Below are 22126 nucleotides of genomic sequence, written 5' to 3'. Positions count from 1 at the left end.
ACACCCCTTAGAAAATGACCGCAAGGTTCAGGCAGCCTCATGTGGTTAATAAACTTGGGTCAGGGCAGTGAAAAGGAGACAAATTTCAGTATTTTTTAGACAGAAGCAAGGCTTTTTTTCTCCAGCCAGAACTTAGTTCTGGCACCTCTCAGGTGGGCGTCATTGCCATTCTAAGTGAATGAGGGAGGTCTCATGGTGAGTTCTGGCACCTATTTTTCTATAAAAATAGCACTGGGCAGAAGGAATAGAGTAAAAGAACTATGTAGCTCTTCTCACCCAGTTCCCTGAAAATTTAAGTCAAAATTTCTCTGTTGATTTCTTAGTTTCGCTCAGCACTACATTAGTTTTTAGTTTAGCATATTGTAAAACAGAGATGCAGCTAATACTCTGCAGTTACATCATTATGGGTTGTATTTTAAGAAAGGAGGTTATGTTGTTTGCAGTTAACCTAAAATGCTTCTTTTTTTGGCCTGATCTTGTCTAGTCAACACATACTCTGGAAAGGACCTTTTGTGCTATAACCAGTTCTCCGTCTTTGTTGTCGGAGCTGGCGGTTTTGGCGGGAAACGCTCATCTGAGAAAGCCAAGGTAATATGAGCCTTAAGTTGGGCAACATGGGTTAATTTGTGAACAAATTCAAAATTTATTTTGAACCAGGGATAGACAGCCTAAAGCCAGAGCGTTCCAAATTGTACGTCTCGACACATTAGTGTGTAGGTGGGTCGCGTGAATGCGCCCCACGCTCCTCCTGGGGCTGGAAAGGTATTAGTTTAACTTCCGGTTTGCTAGTAAAACTGAATTACTGTGTTGTGAAATGTTGCATGTCTAAAAAGTTTGTCACCAAGATGAAAAGTTTGGCCTAAGGCCTGGCATCTGAATGTGACCCTCCAGATCTCTCTTGCCTGGCCCTCAGAACTCTGCCTGGGCCAACATCCCTCAGGAGGGATTATCAAGAGCGTGTGGGATTGTGCGTAGAAACCACTGGTCCCAACTCTATAGTGCTGAGGTGTCTGGCCCCCTCCATATCTGTGGGGAGGGGGTCAGGCACTCACAATGTTGAGCGGGGGGAGGAGGCCAAGCTTCGGCACAGCTTCAGTGGCCGAGCTCTTCACAATGATGTGATGTCACACATGCATGATGTCACACACATGATATCACACGCACCCCCGTCGCACACATGATGCCATGCGTGTGACATCACATCGGCACGGGTGACCTGTTCATGCCTTGAGGACATGATTATTATTATTATTATTATTATTATTATTATTATTATTATTTAAAAATATTGATACTTATTCAGAGAGATACAAAAATACATGCCCATTACAAAATATATTATTATAATCTGCTGATATAAAACAACTACTTAGTCTTTAAAAAAAACCATTGGCAGAAAGGAGAAAAGACAAGGAAAGGGAAAACCTAGAGAACGAGAGAGAGAAAGATTAGAGAAAGATAAATAAGAATAAAAGGAATTTCGGCTCTCTGTGCTACACCTAAGTAGAGTATTCACTCCTTAAGATCCAAACGTCCTATCTTAAACCAGTATTTTTTCAGTCTTCAAATCCAGCTATGACAAGTTCGTTTTTTCTTTCGTGCAAAAAGTCCATAAGAAATTTCCAATCCTTAGTAAATGTTAGGAATGGTTTTTCTCTAATTAGACATGTTAACTTCTCAGCCACCTCAGCCAAGTCCAATAGTTTTATCAGCCATTCTTCTATAGTGGGCAAGGCTGTATCTTTCCACCTTTGTGCATGTAGCAAAAGGCAAGAGTAGTTCTCAGGCATCTTTGAGAGTGACCATTTCCACGAAGGAACATAGAATTGGCCTAGCAGCCATTGAAAACTGCATTCCCTATGCTGCTTGGCATTAAAACGTACTCCGTTTGAGCATCTGGGCTTGCAGTACTAGTCTCAGCGGTTTTAGTTGGTGGTGCCTGGCTCCTTTAGAAAGACGAGTCTCGAAACTAAGTAACATACAAAACAACCAGACATAAAATGTCACTAAGAACAGGGGCATAGTGCTAATTTATCTTTATTTTCAGGTCACGGCGAACCCACCCAACAGACCACCAGATGCTACAGCCGTGGATCTCACTACAGGAGATCAGGTAAATAGTTTACTTCCTGCCAAATATATATACGGTATATTTAAATATTCCTGTGAAGTTAGAGGTGTCTTTTATTTAACGAGTCACCTGGTCGCCATAGGTCAGGCATCCCCAAACTGCGGCCTTCCAGATGTTTTGGCCTACAACTCCCATGATCCCTAGCTAACAGGACCAGTGGTCAGGGATGATGGAAATTGTAGTCCAAAACATCTGGAGGGCCGAAGTTTGGGGGTGCCTGCCATAGGTCATAGGGATTTCAGGCAGGCAAGCGAGCAGGCTGATGGAAGAGGGCGAATTGCTTTGCTGCTATTCTTTTAGCTGACTTGGTTTCCATGCTAGCTTTCCCCTTCCAAACATGCATTTTATGAAACAACTACACCGTCTACTTCCTTTCCTTTTTCCTATTCTTTGCACAGTAACTGAATTACTGTGTTCACTTCCATAAATCTTTGAAAAGAAAGGAAGTGTTGACAGAACATCAGAACCAAGTCCAAAAGCATTTAAATTGTTAACAGTTTGTGGAGAGATGAATAAATTAATTTCAGCTCTACAGGGGGACTTTCTACGTGACTATGGAGTTTAAAAGATCATCTCTTTCCTGCCAATTATCAGATTGATGTTTTAAATCAATGAACGAAGAATTGTTCTGCCAAGGGATCCATCACACTATTGAAATATGTGTTCTGTGACCCATGTCCCGAATGATATGTTTTTTTCTTGTTAGTCCTTTCCCAAAATGTGTATTAAGGAACATTTTTCGTAGAGACCAATGGAGAGAACCCTCAAGTGGTGATTTACAGTTTTGTGTGTGTGTGTGTGTGTGTGTGTGTGTGTGTGTGTGTGTGTGTGTTCTTTAAAAAAAATACAATGAAGAAACTATCACTATCTGGCACCCTGAGTACAGAAGGAAATATTGTGTCGTTGTAATACACGTCTTCTGTGGTATTCTGTGTTTCTTCTAGGGCAGGGGTGGCCAACTCCCAAGAGACTGCGATCTACTCATAGAGTTAAAAACTGGAAGTGATCTACCCCCTTTTAGGGGGTTCAGGTCAAGGTTGTTGAACTTTTTCTATGAAGGAAAGCCCTGTTTTTTTAGGTTCAGATCAAAGTTGTTGACCTTTTAGGGAGGAGTAAAGCCACATTTTGGGGCGGTGCAGGGCAAACTTTGTTGAGGTTTTTTTTTACGGGAGCTAAAGTTTGGGGGGAGCCAGTGATCTACCAGTGATCTACCACAGACGTTCAGTGATCTACCAGTAGATCACGATCTACCTGTTGGACGTGCCTGTTCTAGGGAATATGTTTGAGCTTAATAGAGCTTTAATTAAGTTTTTTTTTTTGCAACTTGCAGTATTTGTGCTGGTTGTACGAAATAGTGATAAATTGGGATTTTCATGAATATCACTTTGTTACCTTTGTTCTTTCTCATTCCTGATTTTAATACTTCAGGACTTTGTTCTGCTTATTACTGCAATCAGACCTAAGAAGCCTTTACTGGCAAAATCTCTCTCTCTCTCTTTTTATGTTTAGAAATTAACTATGCTTCACGCACTGTAGTTATGCAAAATCCTGTGAAGGTATGGGAATATGCATAGTCTCACTCAAGTTGTGGTTGAGTCTAGTTTAAAAAAGAGGATTTTAAATATTGATCACAACTTTTCCTTAATATTTGCTATAAACCACATCCGAGATTCTGTAAAGTGCAAAATGTACACCAGCTTTGCCGGCTGCCTCGGACATGCTTTCACCTCTTTTGATTCTTTTGCTACCTCAAATGCCCTTTCGTGGGGTTTTGGAGTTACACAAGAGGACTGGCCTTAATTCACAGCGCTGCTTCTTGTTAATCTAGCAGATAATCTTGTGTGCGGAATTAATCCCATATTGGGCAGAAGTAATTCTATCTTGGACATACTCAATAGAGTCCCTTGGCCTGCCGCTGATTGCCAGATGACAGAAAAACACTGAGCCTTGGGGGAACATCTCAACCCTTGCTTTTTCATGCAAAACCATTTGCAGTCGTTTGCGGTCATCAACAGCTATCAGTCAGTCAATCACCCATTTCCACCACCCTTCTGAGTGATCCCCCCTCCCCATCCCCACCCCTCCCCACCCCTTCTCTACATAAGTGCCTGGAAACTTCCATTTCACTGTATCTGAAGAAGTGTGCATGCACACGAAAGCTCATACCAAAATAAAAACTTAGTTGGTCTTTAAGGTGCTACTGAAGGAATTTTTAAGGTGCTACTGAAGGAATTTTTTTATTTTCCTTGGGGGAACAGTCAGTCCCTCGTTCTTTTCTCCTTTGTTGAAGAGATAGCCATCCAGCAATTCAGTTCATCTTTACAGATGCCTTGCTCTGCTTCTAAGTCCCTTACTACTACTATTACTACTACTACTACTACTACTACTACTAATATTCCACCCATCTGGCCGGGTTTCCCCAGCCACTCTGGGAGGCTTTGAGCACATATAAAAACATAATAAAACATTCAACATTAAAAACTTCCCGATACAGGGAAGTTTTTGTAACCATTTTGAATGCAAACATTCCTGACAAGGTTACATTTATGTGTGTGAGCTTATTAGTAGTCTCACTCACATGCGCACACACCACATTTCTGTTGTGTATAGCTGAAAATTCAGAAAGTCCCTTGTGCGTGAAGTTAGGTAAATTTGCACATTTTTAGGCAACACATGTCCTTTTCAGAATGCACTGAAAAGTCAGGTTTTTTTTAGCCTTTCCCCCTTTCATGCTAAGCACTTCCAAATTTTGTATATGCAGCTATCTGATGTAGCATAGTGGCAAATTGCATAATCCTCAGCATATATACTGTACTCGGAAGCAAGTTCCACCTTGCTTCAATGGGATTTAGTCCCTAGAAAGTGTGTTTCAGATTTCAGTCTAAGAGTGTGAGGTTTGAGCCAGGAAGCCCCTGCCCCGCATCCACCCCAATCAATTATTTTTGCCTCAACAACAACTTTTTCAGGGCCCAGTAGGGATTGCAGAGAAAATGTGTGTGAAGCTCTCCGTAGAAGCAGAATTCCTCCTTGGGAATGTAGAAATGAAACCACGGACGCAGTTTTATTACTTTACTCTCTCAGTCAATAAAAACTTGATATTGCGGACTGCTTTGAGTCTATTTAATAGTCATTTTCTAATACGAGGGCCTTAAAATACGTAATCAGGGTAGCTCACAATAAAGTATTGTAGGTTGTGAAATAACTAATACAATAAAATAAGCTAGAAACCGAAATTCACTACAGACAGCCTCTTGGATAGCAAATCAGTGTTTTGCTATCAGTGTTTGAAAGCTCAACAAAAGTTTTAAAAGCTGAAAGCCTGTTAAAAAACAACAACAACCAATGCTTTCGCTTGGCACCAGAAAGAAAGTGAGCGGGCAGGCAAGCCGCTGAAAAGGTCCTTTCTCCAGTATTTTAGGTACAGTCTTTAGTTATCGGAACCCTTTTCTGGGTTTCCTTGCTAAGGATTCAGAGTACGGACCAATACCTGTCTGGACACAGCTGGTGCTTCAGGGTTTTAAATGCAAAAGCATTTTGAATTTAGCCTGGAAAGCTCTGTTTCAGTTCTACAGCAAGGATAGCCAGCAGGGGCGCTTCTGTTGTTGATAACAAGTCCCTCCAGCCCCAGCCATTATGGTCTTTGGCCAGGGATGGTACGAGTTGTACTCTCCAACATCTGGAAGGCGCTGCTTTAATTCCCCCTGTTGTGCAGCAATTGCATGTGTTTATTGTTCTTGATATTATTATTATTTGAATTTATATACCGGCCTATACCTGGAGGTCTCAGGGTGGTTCACAGAACAAAATCAAAACATAAAACCACAAAATATATAAGCAAAATAAAAAACAACCCAGTAACACCCCCCCCCCAAAAACCCCACCACATTTTAAAAGGGCATTGGATGTCAATCAAATCAACCAAAGGCCTGGTTAAAAAGGAACGTTTTTGCCTGGCGCCTAAAGGTATATAATGAAGGTGCCAGGCACACTTCCTTGGGGAGAGCATTCCACAGATGGGGAGCCACTGCAGAGAAGGCCCCTTCTCATGTTGCCACCCTCCTTGAAGACCCTCAGGGATCATCTTCTCAGGCCCTTCTTTGTGTGCCTCCTCCTGGGAGAAAAGCAATGACAATCTAGACAGCATCTTAAAAAGCAGAGACATCACCTTGCTGACAAAGGTCCGTATAGTTAAAGCTATGGTTTTCCCAGTAGTGATGTATGGAAGTGAGAGCTGGACCATAAAGAAGGCTGATCACTGAAGAATTGATGCTTTTGAATTATGGTGCTGGAGGAGACTCTTGAGAGTCCCATGGACTGCAAGAAGATCAAACCTATCCATTCTTAAGAAAATCAGCCCTGGGTGCTCACTGGAAGGACAGATCCTGAAGCTGAGGCCCCAGCCACTCTAGGCGGCTTCCAACAGAAGTATAAAAATACAATAATTTATTAAACATTAAAAGCTTCCCTAAACAGGGCTGCCTTCAGATGTCCTCTAAAAGTCTGGTAGTTGTTTTCTCTTTGACATCTGGTGGGAGGGTGTTCCACAAGGCGGGCACCAGTACTGAGAAGGCCCTCTGCCTGGTTCTCTGTAACTTGGCTTCTCGCAGCGAGGGAACCGCCAGAGGACCCTCGGCACTGGACCTCAGTGTCCGGGCAGAACAATGGAGGTGGAGACGCTCCTTCAGGTATACAGGACCGAGGCCGTTTAGGGCTTTAAAGGTCAGCACCAACACTTTGAATTGTGCTCGGAAACGTACTGGGATGCTTGATTTAAGCCAAGTGTTGGATTACTTTGCTGCTTCTCTTTTGTATTGCTACTCTGAATCGAGAGATAAATCTTATTTTGATGGTGTGGTTTCAAGTGCTTGCCTTGGCAGAACATAGTGGAAAAGAATGAACCACTTTGAATTTATCTGAATGGGAACAGCAGATGCAGCAATCACTCAGGCCTGGAATATACAGATAATAAATACAAAGGTTTTGCTCGCGTATGGAATTGTGCACTCCAACAGTTGGTTTCTGGAATAAATCTTAGACCAAGAGTGTTCATTTCATCCCAGTGCAGTGGAACTTCTCTTCTTGCAGCCCAAGGTAAAGTGAGAAATCTTGGACAGGAACACCTTGCGGCTCGCTCCAATTCCTGTGTTAACTCTGTTTGTGAAGGAGTTGATGCTAGCATGGGAAGTAGCTGCAAGTTGGGCTCATCCTGTGTATTACGGGCCTACTCTTGCAATGCAGTTTAGGTGCAAAACAGCTTCCATGCCTACACTTGCAGGCTGAGTATGAGAACTGAGAGCTGTTCTGTGCACTGGGCAAAATGAATTATTTGATGGAGGGGTGATAAGAGTTTTGCACTGTACCACTTTAGCCTGCCAGCTTGGGGGTGGGTGGATTGCACTTTTCACTTCTCTTCCTGTGCTTTGTAAACGAGCATTATCAGAAAGAAAATGAAGCTTTCACATAGCATTCTCCCTGGTGGGCTAATTTTACCACATACTGAAGCCTTGCTATGCAGGGAAGCATTAACTCTGAACTGCTTCTTTATATTGTCAGGTATCTACCAAAGATGTATCATTTTAGGCTTTTATGCATCTCTTGCCTATCTGTTGTTGGTTACTGTCAGAGGGCCTGATATGGCTACTCTAGAGTAACGACTCCAGCATGGTCTTTTAAGGCTTTTATTAAGTGCTGATTATTTACAGTGTTCAGAGCAGTAAAAATGCATCCTTAAGGTGAGGTGTCAGAACCTCCGAATGGCGATTGGCGCGTTTTCTTCCAGCACCAAAGCTTTGGCAGACCCAACCTCTTCCCCCTACGTTTGCGTCGCAATTCGGGAGTTGGGGGGATTGGCCTCCCCCCCCCCGTGCGTCCAACTTCCTGTCCCACCTGAGGCATGGGCTCCACAACCTTGCCTGAGCCTCGGACACCACTTCCTGACTCTCCGCTGGAGGCAGAGCTCTCCTTACTCTCTCCAGCGCTTGGGGATGGGCTGGAACTTAAGATGGGAGGGACTTCCCTGTATCCCTTGTCCCTCACATCCACCCCCCTCCCAGGCTCCTCCCCCCCTCCCTAGGGGCTCTCTGCTTGCTGGGGACGAGTGAAACCCCAAGAAGTCTGTGGCATCCGAGCCTGTGGGTGTAAAAATTTCCCCCCAATCCGGCGATCTTTCCCCCTCCCCCTGAGAAGACGGGAATCCCAAGAAGTCAGTGGCGTCAGAGCTGGTGGGAGTAAAAATGTTCTGCCAGTCCTCTCCTGCCTCTGACGTCGTCGACCTCGGTGAAACCCACACCTCTTCTTCCGTATCCTCAAATTCCGCTTCCCATCTCCATGGAGAGCTGCTGCCTGCGATCCCTTCCTCCCGCCCCTCCCCCTCTTCCTCCCTTTCCATGTGCCAGGGCTTGGGCCTGTGGGGGAACAGGGCGTGGAACTCTTCTACTAAAAATTCCTCAGGTACTTCCGTGGCTGGTATCCACTCATTGTGGGACGGCGGAGTGTCCTCCCATGCTATCAGGTACTCCAGCCCTCTCACCCCTCTCCTTGAGTCTAAAATCTCAGTTGCCTCATTGAGCTGGCGGGCGTTTCCCGTCTCCCCCCCTCCCTCTGGAGGCTGATCGCTGTCCCTGAACCTAGTACTTTCTCTGTACGGCGACAGCAGTGATCTATGAAACACTTGGTGCACTCTCATGTCCTCAGGCAGTGCTAGCCTGAAGGCTACCGGGTTGACCTGTTGCGTGACCGTGAAGGGGCCCAGCCTCCTGGGTGCTAACTTCTTGCATCGCCCCCTGGTGGGAAGACCTTCCGAGGATAACCAAACCTTGTCCCCCACCCTGATGACCTCTCCCGGTCGCCTGTGGCGATCTGCCCCCTTCTTGTACGCTTCCTTGGCCCTCTCCAAGTGTTCTCTGAGCTGCTGGTGCACCGTCTCCAGGTCCTCTGCCCAATCCTCTGCCTGTGGGCCCTCTTCCTCCTCCTCCCCCTCCCTCTCCGGGAAAGATCTGAGGTCGCGCCCGTAGTTGGCCTTAAAGGGCGACACCCCTGTGGAGACGTGCACCGCATTGTTGTAGGCAAATTCTGCCAGTGGCAGGCGATCCACCCAGTCCGTTTGCCTCTGGCTGACGTAACATCTCAGGTACTGCTGCAGAATGGCGTTGACCCGCTCCGCCTGTCCATTGGTCTGCGGGTGCCGAGCCGTAGACAAACTGACCTCCACCTGCAGGAGGTTCATTAGCCGCCGCCAGAACCTGGAAACAAATTGGCGGCCACGATCCGAAATAACTCTTAAAGGCAATCCATGCAGTCTGAATACGTGGTCAACAAACAGTTTGGCCGTCTCTTCTGCCGAGACCGCCCTGGCACACGGTATAAAGTGGCACATTTTGGACATGAGGTCCACCACCACCAACACTGCGGTCTTGCCCCTGGACGACAGCAGGTCTGTGATGAAGTCCATGGACACTACTTCCCACGGCCTGTGCGGTGTGGCTAAGGGCTCCAGCAAACCTGCTGGTGGCGCTCTGACCACCTTTGCTCGCTGGCAGGTGTCACAGCCCCTTACATAATCCCTCACATCCTCCCGCACCCCTGGCCACCAGAAGTGTCTCATAACTAGGTGAGTGGTTTTGTCCCTTCCGAAATGACCCGCCGTTGGGTTGTCGTGCATCTGCTTGAGGACCTTACCTCTCAGCTGTTTGGTGGGCAGGTACAGGGCTCCCCTGTAAAAAAGCAAACCCCTCCTTTCCTCAAAGTCTTTAGCCTGCTCCCTCCCCCCTCGCAGCTCTCTGAAGATGCGGGAGGCAAACTCATCTGCTGCCGTCAGTGCGGTGAGTTCTGCCTCGCTCACCACTGCTGCTCCGCATGACCATGCTGATGGGGGGAAAATGTGCCTGGGCGCTGGTGGCAACTCCTGCTCCATGTACTCTGGTTTGCGGGAGAGGGCATCCGCCCTGACATTCTGCTCCCCCGGGATGTAGTGGATGGAGAAGTTGAAGTTCGAGAAGAACTCTGCCCACCGTATCTGTCGCTGGTTGAGCACCCTGGCCGTTCTCCAGAACTCCAGGTTCTTGTGGTCTGTGCACACCTGGATGGGGTGCTTGGCGCCCACCAGGAAGTGTCGCCAGTGCTGGAAAGCAGCGTGGATCGCAAGAAGTTCCCTATCAAACACCGTGTAGTTGCGTTCAGGCTGTGTCAGCTTCCTGGAGAAGAAGGCACAAGGTCTCCACTCTCTGTTGGCGTCCAGTTGCAACAGGATCGCTCCCAAAGCCCGGTCCGAAGCATCGGTCTCAATGCGTAGGGGCGCATCCTGCACTACGTGGAACAGGTTCTGGTCGGACGCGAACACCCTTTTGAGGCTTTCGAACGCTGCTTGCGCCTCTGGCGTCCACCTGAACTTCTGCTTGCCTCTCAGGCAGTCCGTGATGGGAGCCGTAACCCGCGAGAAGTTCTTGATGAATTTCCTGTAGAAGTTGGCGAATCTTAGGAGGCGTTGGGCATCTTTGCGCGTCCTGGGGCTGTGCCAGTCCAGGATGGCCTGCACCTTGTCCTTGTCCATCGCCAGCCCCTTGTCTGACAGCTTGTAGCCCAGGAAGTCCACTTCCCTGGTGTGGAACTTGCACTTCTCCAGCTTCACATACAGGTGGTTCTCCTTCAGGCGTTGCAACACCTCCCTGACATCCTTCACATGTTGCACTGGGTCAGCGGAATAGATAAGGATGTCATCCAGGAAGACCAGGCAGTTCTTGAAGAGAAGGGACCCCAGGACGTGGTGCATGAAGGCCTGGAAGCATGCTGAGCCCCCTTGCAACCCGAAGGGCATCACCAGATATTCAAAAGAGCCCAGAGGTGTGAACATCGTGGTTTTCCACTCATCGCCTTCCCGGATCCTGATCAAGTTGTACGCCCCCCTCAGGTCTAGCTTGGTGAAAATCTTGCCCCTGCGTGCCGCTGTCAGGAGATCGTCCACTCTGGGCATGGGGAAAGCCACTGGCTCTGTCACTGAGTTGAGCCGTCTGAAATCCACCACAAGACGGCGCTGTTGCGTGTCTTTCTTGTCCACCCAGAAGACCGGGCTGCCTCCTGCTGCCTTGCTTTCTCTGATGAACCCCCGTTTGAGGTTCTTGTCTATGAACGCACGCAAATCCTCGAGTTCCTGATCTGACATGGCGTACAGCTTGGCTGGGGGTATCGTTGCCCCTGGTACCAGGTTGATCTGGCAGTCGAAAGACCTGTGTGGGGGTAGGTGGTCGGACTCCGCTTCGCTGAAGACCTCCTGCAGGTCCCAGTACTGCTTGGGTATCGCCTCACCCCCTTTGACATGCATGGTGGCCACCGTGGCTATTGGAGGCCCCTCCCCTGGTTGGTGCTGCATGCAATGTTCCAGACAAAAGTCCGACCCAAACGTGATGCATCTCTGGTGCCAACTTATGGAGGGGTCGTGGCGCGCCAGCCAGCTCATTCCCAAAACGATGGGGGGGTCTGAGATGGTTGTGACGTTGAAAGCCAGTGTCTCTGAGTGCCTTCCCACCGTCATTCTCATGGGGGGGGGTTTGATGAGTGATGGCCCCTCCCAGCAACTCTCTGCCGTCAATGGTGGCTACGTGCAGGGGAAAATCCAGCTGCAGAAGCTGGATCTGGTGCTCTTCTGCAAAGTTTCTCGAGAAGAAGTTGGCTGAGGCACCACTGTCAATTAAGGCAAGGACAGTCAGGGGATAGCCATTTGGGAGCGTTAGCGTGACTTCTAGAACCACTCCTGCTCTGGGAGGGGTGGGCTGGCTCTGCTCCTCTCTGTGCGGGTGGGCGGGCTGGGGCTGTTGTCTGCTGACTGTGCCTGGCTGCTGCCCCTTGTCTCCTGCAGCCAGGCTGTCTCGTTTCCCTGCTGTGGTGCTGCTTCAGTGGGGGAAGGTACAACCGTTCCCGCCTTTCCTTGCCACTCTCTGCGATGAGGGCAGTCTCTGACGCGATGCCGGGGGGAGTTGCAGAGAAAGCAATTCCCGCCCCTTCCCTCCTAGCGTCTTGGCGCCGCCGGGGTTTGAAAAGCCCGCGCGCGCGCTCCACCGATCTCCATCGGTTCTGGCTCTGGGCTTGGTCTGGGCGGGTCTGGGGGTGGTCCCTGGGGTGGGGTTTGGTGATGTGGTCTGTCCTGGGAGCGTGGGAACCAAGGTTTTGCTGCGCGCGTCGCTTGTTTGTCATACCATCTGGATTCCTGTCTCACCCCCACCGCTAGCGCCGCTTTGCTTAACTCATCCATAGTCCGCGGTCTAGGACCTCTTGCCAGCTCATCCTTAACATCTGCATGCAAACCCAGGTAGAAGGCTGATTTCACTGGCTCACTTTGCAGATCCCACCCCAGTTTGTGCACCAGCATGGTGAATCTCGCCCAGTAGTCCCTCACTGTCAATTTTCCTTGTGTTAAGTTATGAAGCTCCTGTTTAGTGGCCTCCATTTCACTGTCACTAGCGTACATTATTTTTAAAGCTTCTAGAAATAATTTTGCGTTCTTCATGCAAGGATTTTTTTGCGTGATGAGCGGTCTTACCCATTCCCGGGCGGCCCCCGTCAAATGCTCTATGATAAAGGAGACTCTGTGCGCGTCATCTGGGAATTCTGCTGCATGCAATTCCAGCGCATAATTTATTTCTGTCTCGAATCCTAGGTACTCCCTAGGGTCGCCGCTATACTTGGTGACTAGGCTCTGTCCCCTTCTCACTTGGACTAGCTGCGGCTGGGGCGCCCCCCCACCTCTAGCGGCTTTCTCCTCTTCCAACTTTTTCTGCAGATCCAATACCATCACCCTTAGCTGTTTCTCAGTCTCCTCTTTTGTCCTCACCTGGTCCACCAGCTTGTTCAGCTCCTCCTGCGCCCCTCGCGCTTCCTCCTGAGCGGCATGCAATTGCTGCTGTGCCTGCGCTGTGAGGTTCCGTAGCTCCTGCTTCGCTGCTTCGGCCTCCAGCCTCCACTGCTCAGCCTCTTGAGCGCTCATCGCTGCACTCCAAAGTAGCCAAAAAAAGATTCGGAGGTTGCTGTCAGAGGGCCTGATATGGCTACTCTAGAGTAACGACTCCAGCATGGTCTTTTAAGGCTTTTATTAAGTGCTGATTATTTACAGTGTTCAGAGCAGTAAAAATGCATCCTTAAGGTGAGGTGTCAGAACCTCCGAATGGCGATTGGCGCGTTTTCTTCCAGCACCAAAGCTTTGGCAGACCCAACCTCTTCCCCCTACGTTTGCGTCGCAATTCGGGAGTTGGGGGGATTGGCCTCCCCCCCGTGCGTCCAACTTCCTGTCCCACCTGAGGCATGGGCTCCACAACCTTGCCTGAGCCTCGGACACCACTTCCTGACTCTCCGCTGGAGGCAGAGCTCTCCTTACTCTCTCCAGCGCTTGGGGATGGGCTGGAACTTAAGATGGGAGGGACTTCCCTGTATCCCTTGTCCCTCACAGTTACCATTGCCCCCTCCCTTCTATTTAAATGCTGACAGTGGTAAAGATTATAAACTCCTTGGAGCTAGCCTTTCTTTCATTGCTAGCCCATTTATTTGCTTGCTTGTTTGCCACCCATCTGGCCGGGTTGCCCCAGCCATTCCACACGGCTTCCAACAAACTAAAACATCAAATACAGTAAAACATCAAACTTTAAAAACTTTCCTGCCTTCAGATATCTTCTAAAAGTCAGATAGTTGTTTATTTCCACTTCCAGTCTGCCGCGCTGGCATGGAGGCGCAGAGACCTCAAGCGCCGAGGTCTCTGGCATCGTGGAGGGGGGGAGGAAATCAGCGGGGGCACGCGGATCCCCATTAAACCCCTGGTTGAGCGTCCAGGGGGCATAGCTAGCCCGGCGGAGCTCCGAAAGCGACTCCTCCGCTGCCTGGGAAGCTCAGTAGAGCCCCCGAGAGCCAGCGGAGTGGCAGTTGCGGGAGCCATTTTGGGCACCATCGTTACCTCCAGAGAGCGAAGCCCCGAGCCTACAGCCAGCAAGCGGTGGATTCTTCCTGAAAAAAGTCATAATCTGGACTAAGTAAGTCAAAAATTTGTTGATTAGAGCAAGAATTTGGCATTGGGAGGAGGCATAAAAAGGGAGTCAGCCCCCCCTAATTGAGGATGGACTGAAGCAGTAAGCTTGGAAAACCCAGAAATGCTTTTTTATAGAACTTTTCCCTGATGCAGAGTAAAGGGAAAAGTGAAATGTTTATTCAACCTCTGCAAAAGACAGATCTGACGAGAAAAAACACCTCTGTGAACTTGGAGCCGGGTCAAAGGAAGTATCGGCTAGTTCTCTTTGTGACATCACAATAGAAAGGAATGTGCCTGTCTGAGAATGAGAGGCTGAGAGCTGCAGATAGATAAAGAGGACTTCTGCTAAAAACAACAACTACAAGGCTGCTCAGAATCGACTTGGAGAAGAGAAAAAGAAAAGAATTAAAGGTGAGATCCAGACCAAATTGGTTTTATACTCTTTTTTTTTCTGCAATGGATAAAAAAATGTAAGAACAACAACAACACCACTTCCTGTTCATTACAAACATGGAGAAGGAATGTGGCATGGAGCTGGGAGAGAAAGTTCTGGATGGCGGTGAAGAAGACACATACGGGGATTTATTGATATTGAAAACAATTCTGGAATTGACAGAGGAGGTGAGAATTTCTAAACTGGATACATGGCTTTTGGTGGATAAGACTGTGGAAATACCAGTTTTGAGCATGGAAATAGATGAACCATTTGAACTTAGTAAGCAAGAAAAGGGACAAGAAATAGGACTAGAGATGCATGAAGGTGTCGTAGTGACTTATGGGGAAATCCCAGAAGTTGAGAAACACAAATTTGAAGGACAATTTGCTGAACCAACAGACTTGATATATGAAAGGGAGGAAGAGGAAGAAGAAACCACTGTTCCACCGGTGGGAGAGGGGGAACAGGGAGGGCATCAAGAAGAAACCACTGTTTCACTGGTGGGAGAGGTGAAGCAGGGAAGGGTTGGGATCCAAAAGCCCCCCCCCAAGGGAAAGACAAAAAGGTTATTACCCCTGTGAGAGAGGGGCAGAAGCAAGTAGGTGGGGGGCAGAAAGATAAAGAGATTGGAAACAAAGTGTGGGAAATACAGAAGAGGGGGGAAAGGGTTCAACAAAATCTAGATTGGGACAAAACAGGAGTGGGGTGAGGGAGAATTGTATTAATTTGTATTGACGGATAAAAAATGGTTTGAATCCGGAATGTATTAAGGACTGGCTGATGCCTCTGGAGACACCGACTCCAGGGAAGGGGGGTAGATTTAGTTTCCTGGGTAGGAAGAATAAGGGGGTAAAAGAATTTGATAGTCTAGTTTGAATATTTTTGGGTAAAGGGTAGTGAATATTAGGTAAAAAATAGCAATGTGTTGTGTGAAGGGATAATAGTTAAAAAGAAGTTATAATTTGGAAGAAAGAATGTGAGTTTAGAATTGGAAACTGCATGAGTTAGGGAATTATTTAGAACTCAAGAGGGGGAAATGAGGAAGTCCGAAATGTTTAGATTTGAAGTTGTGTAATATGAATAACCTTTTTTTCTTTTTTTCTTTTTATATTATTGCTAGTTATATGTGAAGAATTTTAGGGTTTATATTGGTTGCTACTTTTTGTATTTTTTTTAAAAAAAAATCTTGTAAAACTCAATAAAAATATTATTTTAAAAAATACTTGTTTATTTCCTTGACATCTGACGGGAGAGTGTTCCTCCTCCTCTTCTTCTTCTTTGGCGATCACTCGTAGCCGATCTCTGTAACCTCACTTCTCACAGTGAGGGAACCTCCAGAGGACCTCAGAGCTGGACCTCAGTGTCCAGGCTGAACTACTGTGTCATATACACTGGTGGTACTATATTGGACCCCTTAGAGATTGACAGTTTTCTCTTCAGGAAAATGTCACAAAGATAAAATTAACATTTCCACCCCCCTTCACGTTCTAGTTCCAGATCAAATTGACACACAATCTTTCTTTCTTTCTTTCTTTTTGCCAAAAGTTAAAGATGCAGTTCTTTTAGTTGGGTCCTCTGCCCCTAAGTATCTGTATTTTATTACCAAAGTATTGCATGCTTCTCCAGAGAAAAATTATTTTCAGTATGGAGATATATTGTATTGGAATACCTGCTATTGTGACAGACCCCACCCTACCCATTCATAAAACACTATGTGATTGTATAACAAGATTGCCGTTTCCCTTAGTTTTGCCAGTGACCTTTATTGTTGACAGCAGGCAAGCCTGAAAAATTGATGCCGACAGGTTGAATATTGCCTTTCCTCTTTTGATCTGGCAGAACTCCTAAATTGTTAGGAAATAAAACTTGACAATTTGTGTTATTAATTGGCGAGCAATCCAACCATATTATGACCAACTTCAGTCTAATGCTGCTAATCAATTGACTTTTGTTATGGTCTAAAGACAGATCGGTTTTTATATGCTAATTGAAATAATGTCATTGTTGGAGCAGTGCAGAAGTCAGAGCTTTTTGCATCTCTGCCTTTGCAAAGTCTTGTATTTTTTAAAGACTGTTTACTTGTTGAATTAAGACACAGTTCAGAAGATTCCATTCCCCATATGGCATCATTGGCACAGCTATAATAGAAACATAAAGAAGAAGTAACAAGTTGGGATATTGTTAAGTTAGGAGATTTACTAAACGCTTGTTGCCCTGGTAGGAGTTGTTGTCCATGTGAAACAGCTGTTCTGTGCCTGTATCTTCACAGTGGCTCCATCTCAAGAGGCAAGTGTGGATTAGCAGTCCATCCACCCTCCAAATGCAACTGCTGGGTGACCTTGGGCTAGTCACACTTCTCTGAAGTCTCTCAGCCCCACTCACCTCACAGAGTGTTTGTTGTGGGGGAGGAAGGGAAAGGAGAATGTTAGCCGCTTTGAGACTCCTTAGGGTAGGGATAAAGTGGGATATCAAATCCAAACTCCTCCTCCTCCTCCTCTTCTTCTTCTATGCTTCTGTGGTGGGCAAACTGAATTCGGACTCATAAGCAGACAGGGTATGCAAATTGAGACCCACCACACTGTGTTCATAAGCCAGAGTTGGGTCATACCAGCACAGAACCTATGAGTCCTCCATCGCTCTCTTCCTGGAGCTGATGTGAATTGGAGTTCAACAACTTCTAGAGCCATGGTTCCCAATTTGGGGCACACGCCCCACAGGGGGGCAATTTGATTTTTAAGGGGGGCAATTTGAGAACGAGTTATTAACAGTTAATGGCCTTTTAGGCTTCCTCCACGTGAATAAAGGTAAAGGGACCCCTGACCGTTAGGTCCAGTCGTGGACAACTCTGGGGTTGCGGCGCTCATCTTGCTTTACTGGCTGAGGGAGCCGGGTACAGCTTCCGGGTCATGTGGCCAGCATGACTAAGCCACTTCTGGCGAACCAGAGCAGCGCACGGAAATGCCGTTTACCTTCCCGCCGGAGTGGTACCTATTTATTTACTTGTACTTCGTGCTTTCGAACTGCTAGATTGGCAGGAGCTGGGACTGAGCAACGGGAGCTCACCCCATTGTGGGGATTCAAACCACCAACCTTCTGATATAACCCACAGCGTCACCTGCGTCCACGTGAATAGGAGTTCACTCTTTGAATAATAAGAATTATATGTCATGGGGGGATCATCAGGATTTTAGAGGTGCTTAGGTAGAGCATTGCCCAAAAAAGGTTGGGAAACCACTGTTCTAGAGGGCCAGACATTCCCATCCTTGCTATTAATAAACAAATAGAGAGGGACAGGATTACTTGTGGAATGTCCCCGAATGATCAATCTTGAGCCATGTTCTAACAGCCTCACTGACTTGATCCTTTCGAGTCAGTATAACCTTGTAGTGTTGGTGTTTATGGATGTTAGAAATTGTCTGTTGTTTAGACAGCTTGGGTGTTATCTGTCCATTTGACCCCGGAGTCACAACTTCCAAAAAGGAGGAGTGATTCTGAAAAAGTCAGAAATGATGTGCTCGTAGCTCTCTTTAAACTTTGCAGCAATAAAAAAGCATTTGTACTATGGTAAAAAAAAAAATCCCATGCATAAGCTTGAGTTTTGTTCAGTCACACGTGTAATCAGGTAGCGTATGGGAAAGCGTACAGTGTGCATACACAGACTACGGGCTGCCCAAAGGATCAGTCTGAGGAGTGAAAAGCAATAAGAAGAGACATGAATGAATCTCTGAATGCTGAAGGTTCCTGTGAAAGTAACAAATACTGAAATTCTGTGGCTCTTGGCTATATATACAATATCTCCCTTGATTTTGAAGAAGTGTCTTTAAATATGACTTCGGTGCAACCACAAAGGCGTGCACAACACACACACACACACACACACACTAATTCTGTCTATGTACAACAGCAAGCTCTCATTTTCTTGGGTGCTAATCCTTATGTAACCCAAAATGGGCACTATCCACACCTGCGAGAGATGACAGCAAGTGTGCAGAACCCTAATGTTTGCAGAACTAATAAAAACATTTTAAGACAAAAAAAAAGGTGATCTGAGCATGCTCAGTAGGCTGACTCTTTGAAGGGGAGCCTGCAGGAAAGGGGAATGGAATGGCTGGCTGGAGACCCTGAGCAGCAACATTTTGTTGCAGACCTCACCTAAAAACGGAGCTCTGAATTCAGTTCTTTATTTAAGATGAACACAAATGGCATGTCTTGTTCTATTGGATTACTAGTAGTTATGAATCATTTGAGCAGATGCTTTAAAATGAAGGTTGTTTTTCTCTCTCCACTGCCCTTCTGCCTTGGCACATTGAGGTGGGCATTTATTCGGGCACTGCAGTATGAAGAAGTTATGGGGAATGGTAATTTCATGCCCCACCCCCCCAACACATCTTGTCTTCAACCTGGCCTGTCTACCCTACTGGGTCAAGGAACGCAGCTGTCCTGAGCAAATTATGTTTTATTATGGTGTCTTAGGACAGACATCTCCTTTCTGTGTTTTGCTTGCTCCAATTCATTGTGAGGTTCTTTGGATATTAATTGTTTTGTTCTATGATGCTGGCCATAACATTCCTTGAACATTTCTAGGCAGTATGGAAAGAATATCAATTGTTTGGCATATAAATAAATAAATTGGGCTCCTGGCAATGGAAAAAAAACATGTTGGAGCTGTTTCCAGTTGTTTAATGATTCCTAATATTTATTATTATTTTTATCCATAGGCTGCTTTGTATCGCCTGAGTGGAGATTGGAATCCTTTACACATTGAACCTGGTTTTGCTGCCCTTGGAGGTAAGTTTGAAGGAACTCTCTTTTGCTTTATTTTATTGATACGAGTCACAAGTGCTTTTTCAGCAAATTTTTTTTTTAAAAAAATTGCATTCAAGGTTTGAGAATTGACAACTGCTACCCCGAAATTAAAAATTAACCAAATGTTGAATTTTCAGCTGGTAACTGGTATTTTTGAAGTATAGGTAGCTTTCCCATAATTTTGAGTTCTAAACCAATTGTTTCATTCTACCACTTTCCAGGTGGCAAGATTGCAATTTGTAGTTCTCTTTTCCTGCCTTTCATTTAGTTTGCTTTGGAACCTTGCTCCCATGAGGAATATATAAACCAAAATTCAGATAGCTACGCTTAGGCACTGAGCATGTCCGCTGCATTTTATTTTATTTTTTTTAGCTTTTTATTTGAATAGCAATGGCGCATCAGACACAGTTTAGGGGGTGTTCACATTCAGCAAGGGTGCAATCTGTGTACAAAAAAGTTGAGCTGCCACACTTGTACAACTAGTCACACCTAACGTTCAAAAAGTAAAGAATCTTTGTTCATGTGTACTCAAGAACTGAGCTGTACAAATCACCAAGCACGCACTCTTTTACATGTGCATGGGTGAAGGCAGCTTTTATCAGTGTCACACGCGAATAAAACTTTTCAAATGTGGTTTTCTATAAAGCGTAGCAAGAAACAGAAGTCCAAAGTCTGCTCGAGTATACTGAAATACCCTGTGTTCCTGTGTGGCAAAAATTGACCTCTTTGTGCCTTGTCTGTCCACTATATGGAGAGTTGCCAGTATAGCACGCATAATTACAATGAATGTAAACATAAAACTATAACTATGTGCTGGCAGGCTGTACGTGCTTGGTTTCTTGCGGTACATCATTTTCATACTTCTGTTGGAATTTCCTATCAATTTTTTTTAAAAAAAAAACACAGCAGTGGTCACAGAGAAGGCTGTAAGAATGCTTCAGATTTTTAGGAGCTGGTATCATGTTGTGATAATTCAAAACAATAAAGCCTCTTGTGGCCTGTTAAAAACAAAACAAAAATGTTATGAATTGATGAGGTGGACTGTAGTCCACGAAAACTGATGCCAAAATAGATTTGTTAGTTTTAAAGGGGCCACAGGATGCACTGCTGTTTTTACTACCCTTCTGGAAAAGGATTAAATTTGAAAGCAATTGCATATGGTTCCCTCACTTTGCTATATATAGGTGCACGCAGATTGAGCGAAAGGTTAATTCTTCCCAGCTATTTGTGACCCATCATTATGGCTGATAGGTACCTCAGATTCCATTTTATCCAAATTTGTTATTTTCCCTCTTTTCTTTGCTCCCACACCTCCCTTTATCTGAAGATCACATTTGTATTCCACCTTAATGTTGTAAAAGCACCAAATGCAGCTGTTCATGATAAACAAAACATATAACCCAACCCAATAACAAAACTAAACAAAATTTGAAAACCGACTAAAACAGCAGAAATAGCAGTGCTAATGAAATCAACCATCATCGAGCACCTAAAACATTGGGGAATTGAACATTTTACTTGGTGCCAAGAATGCTACAAAACTTGTGCCGTTCAAGACTTACTGGGAACAATGTTCCATTAATGGGAAGTCACTAGACACTCGCTGTCTGTCTGTCTGTCTCACTCTCACTCTCTCATATACCTAGTCTGCCATATAACTACAGTAGTACCTCGGGTTACAAACTTAATTCGTTCCGGAGGTCCGTTCTTAACCTGAAACCGTTCTTAACCTGAGGTTCCACTTCAGCTAATGGGGCCTCCCGCTGCCGCTGCGCTGCCACCGCACAATTTCTGTTCTCATCTCGGGGCAAAGTTCTTAACCCGAGGTACTATTTCCGGGTTAGCGGAGTTTGTAACCTGAAGTGTTTGTAACCCAAGGTGTTTGTAACCCAAGGTACCACTGGTACTCTACGAAGATGATGATGATAATAATAGTTATTATTTATACCCTGCCCATCTGGCTAGGTTTCCCCAGCCACTCTGAGCAGCTCCCAACAGAAAAGAATAAGAATATAATTTTATTTATACCCCACCCTCCCCAGTGAGAGCCGGGCTCAGGGCGGCTGACATCAATAAAATTACAATAAAACATAAAAGAAAGAAAAACAATTGATTAAAATGCAGATTAAAATACAATTTAGATTTAAAAATTGTTTCAAAATGCAGCCTCATTTTAAAATGGCCCAAATATTAAAAACACGATAAAACATCAAACATTAGAAACTTCCTGATACAGGGTTGCCTTCAGATGTCTTCTAAAATTCAGGTAGTTGTATTTCCTTGACATCTGGTGGGAGGGCTTTCCACAGGGCGGGTGCCACTACCGAAAAGGCCATCTGTCTGGTTCCCTGTAACTAGGGTTGCCAGACTCAATAGAGGACAGGACTTCTGTGCCTTTAATTGCCCTGCTCTCTTTTGAGTCTGGAAACCTTAAAGAGAAACCAGCAGACCCTTTGTTTAATTTCCAAGCAAAGGGCCTGCTGGTTTCTCTTTAAGGTTTCCAGACTCAAAAGAGAGCAGGGCAATTAAAGGCACAGAAGTCCTGTCCTCTATTGAGTCTGGCAACCCTACCTGTAACCTCACTTCTCGCAGTGAGGGAACTCCCAGAAGGCCCTCGGAGCTGAACTTCAGTGTCCAGGCTGAACAATGGCGGTAGAGACGCTCCTTCATGTATACTGAGCCGGGCTGTATATATGGGGAAATCCAGGAAAAGATCTCACAAGCTGATCTTAAGGAAGAGGCAAACTTC

At 45.9% G+C, this 22126-nt stretch overlaps 1 protein-coding gene across 1 annotated transcript in view; it reads left to right on the top strand.

The window, feature by feature from the left end:
• HSD17B4 (hydroxysteroid 17-beta dehydrogenase 4) overlaps window positions 1-22126 on the top strand; it is a 76947-nt gene that overhangs the window by 38313 nt on the left and 16508 nt on the right. The window contains exons 16-18 of the mRNA XM_035099591.2: window positions 485-588; window positions 2048-2113; window positions 19290-19359. Coding sequence (XP_034955482.2) covers window positions 485-588; window positions 2048-2113; window positions 19290-19359 — 240 coding nt within the window. The remainder of the gene's footprint in view (window positions 1-484; window positions 589-2047; window positions 2114-19289; window positions 19360-22126) is intronic.

Source organism: Zootoca vivipara, chromosome 11, assembly GCF_963506605.1.
Source record: "Zootoca vivipara chromosome 11, rZooViv1.1, whole genome shotgun sequence".
NCBI lineage: Eukaryota > Metazoa > Chordata > Lepidosauria > Squamata > Lacertidae > Zootoca > Zootoca vivipara.
This window is presented reverse-complemented; position numbering and strand designations above follow the sequence as displayed.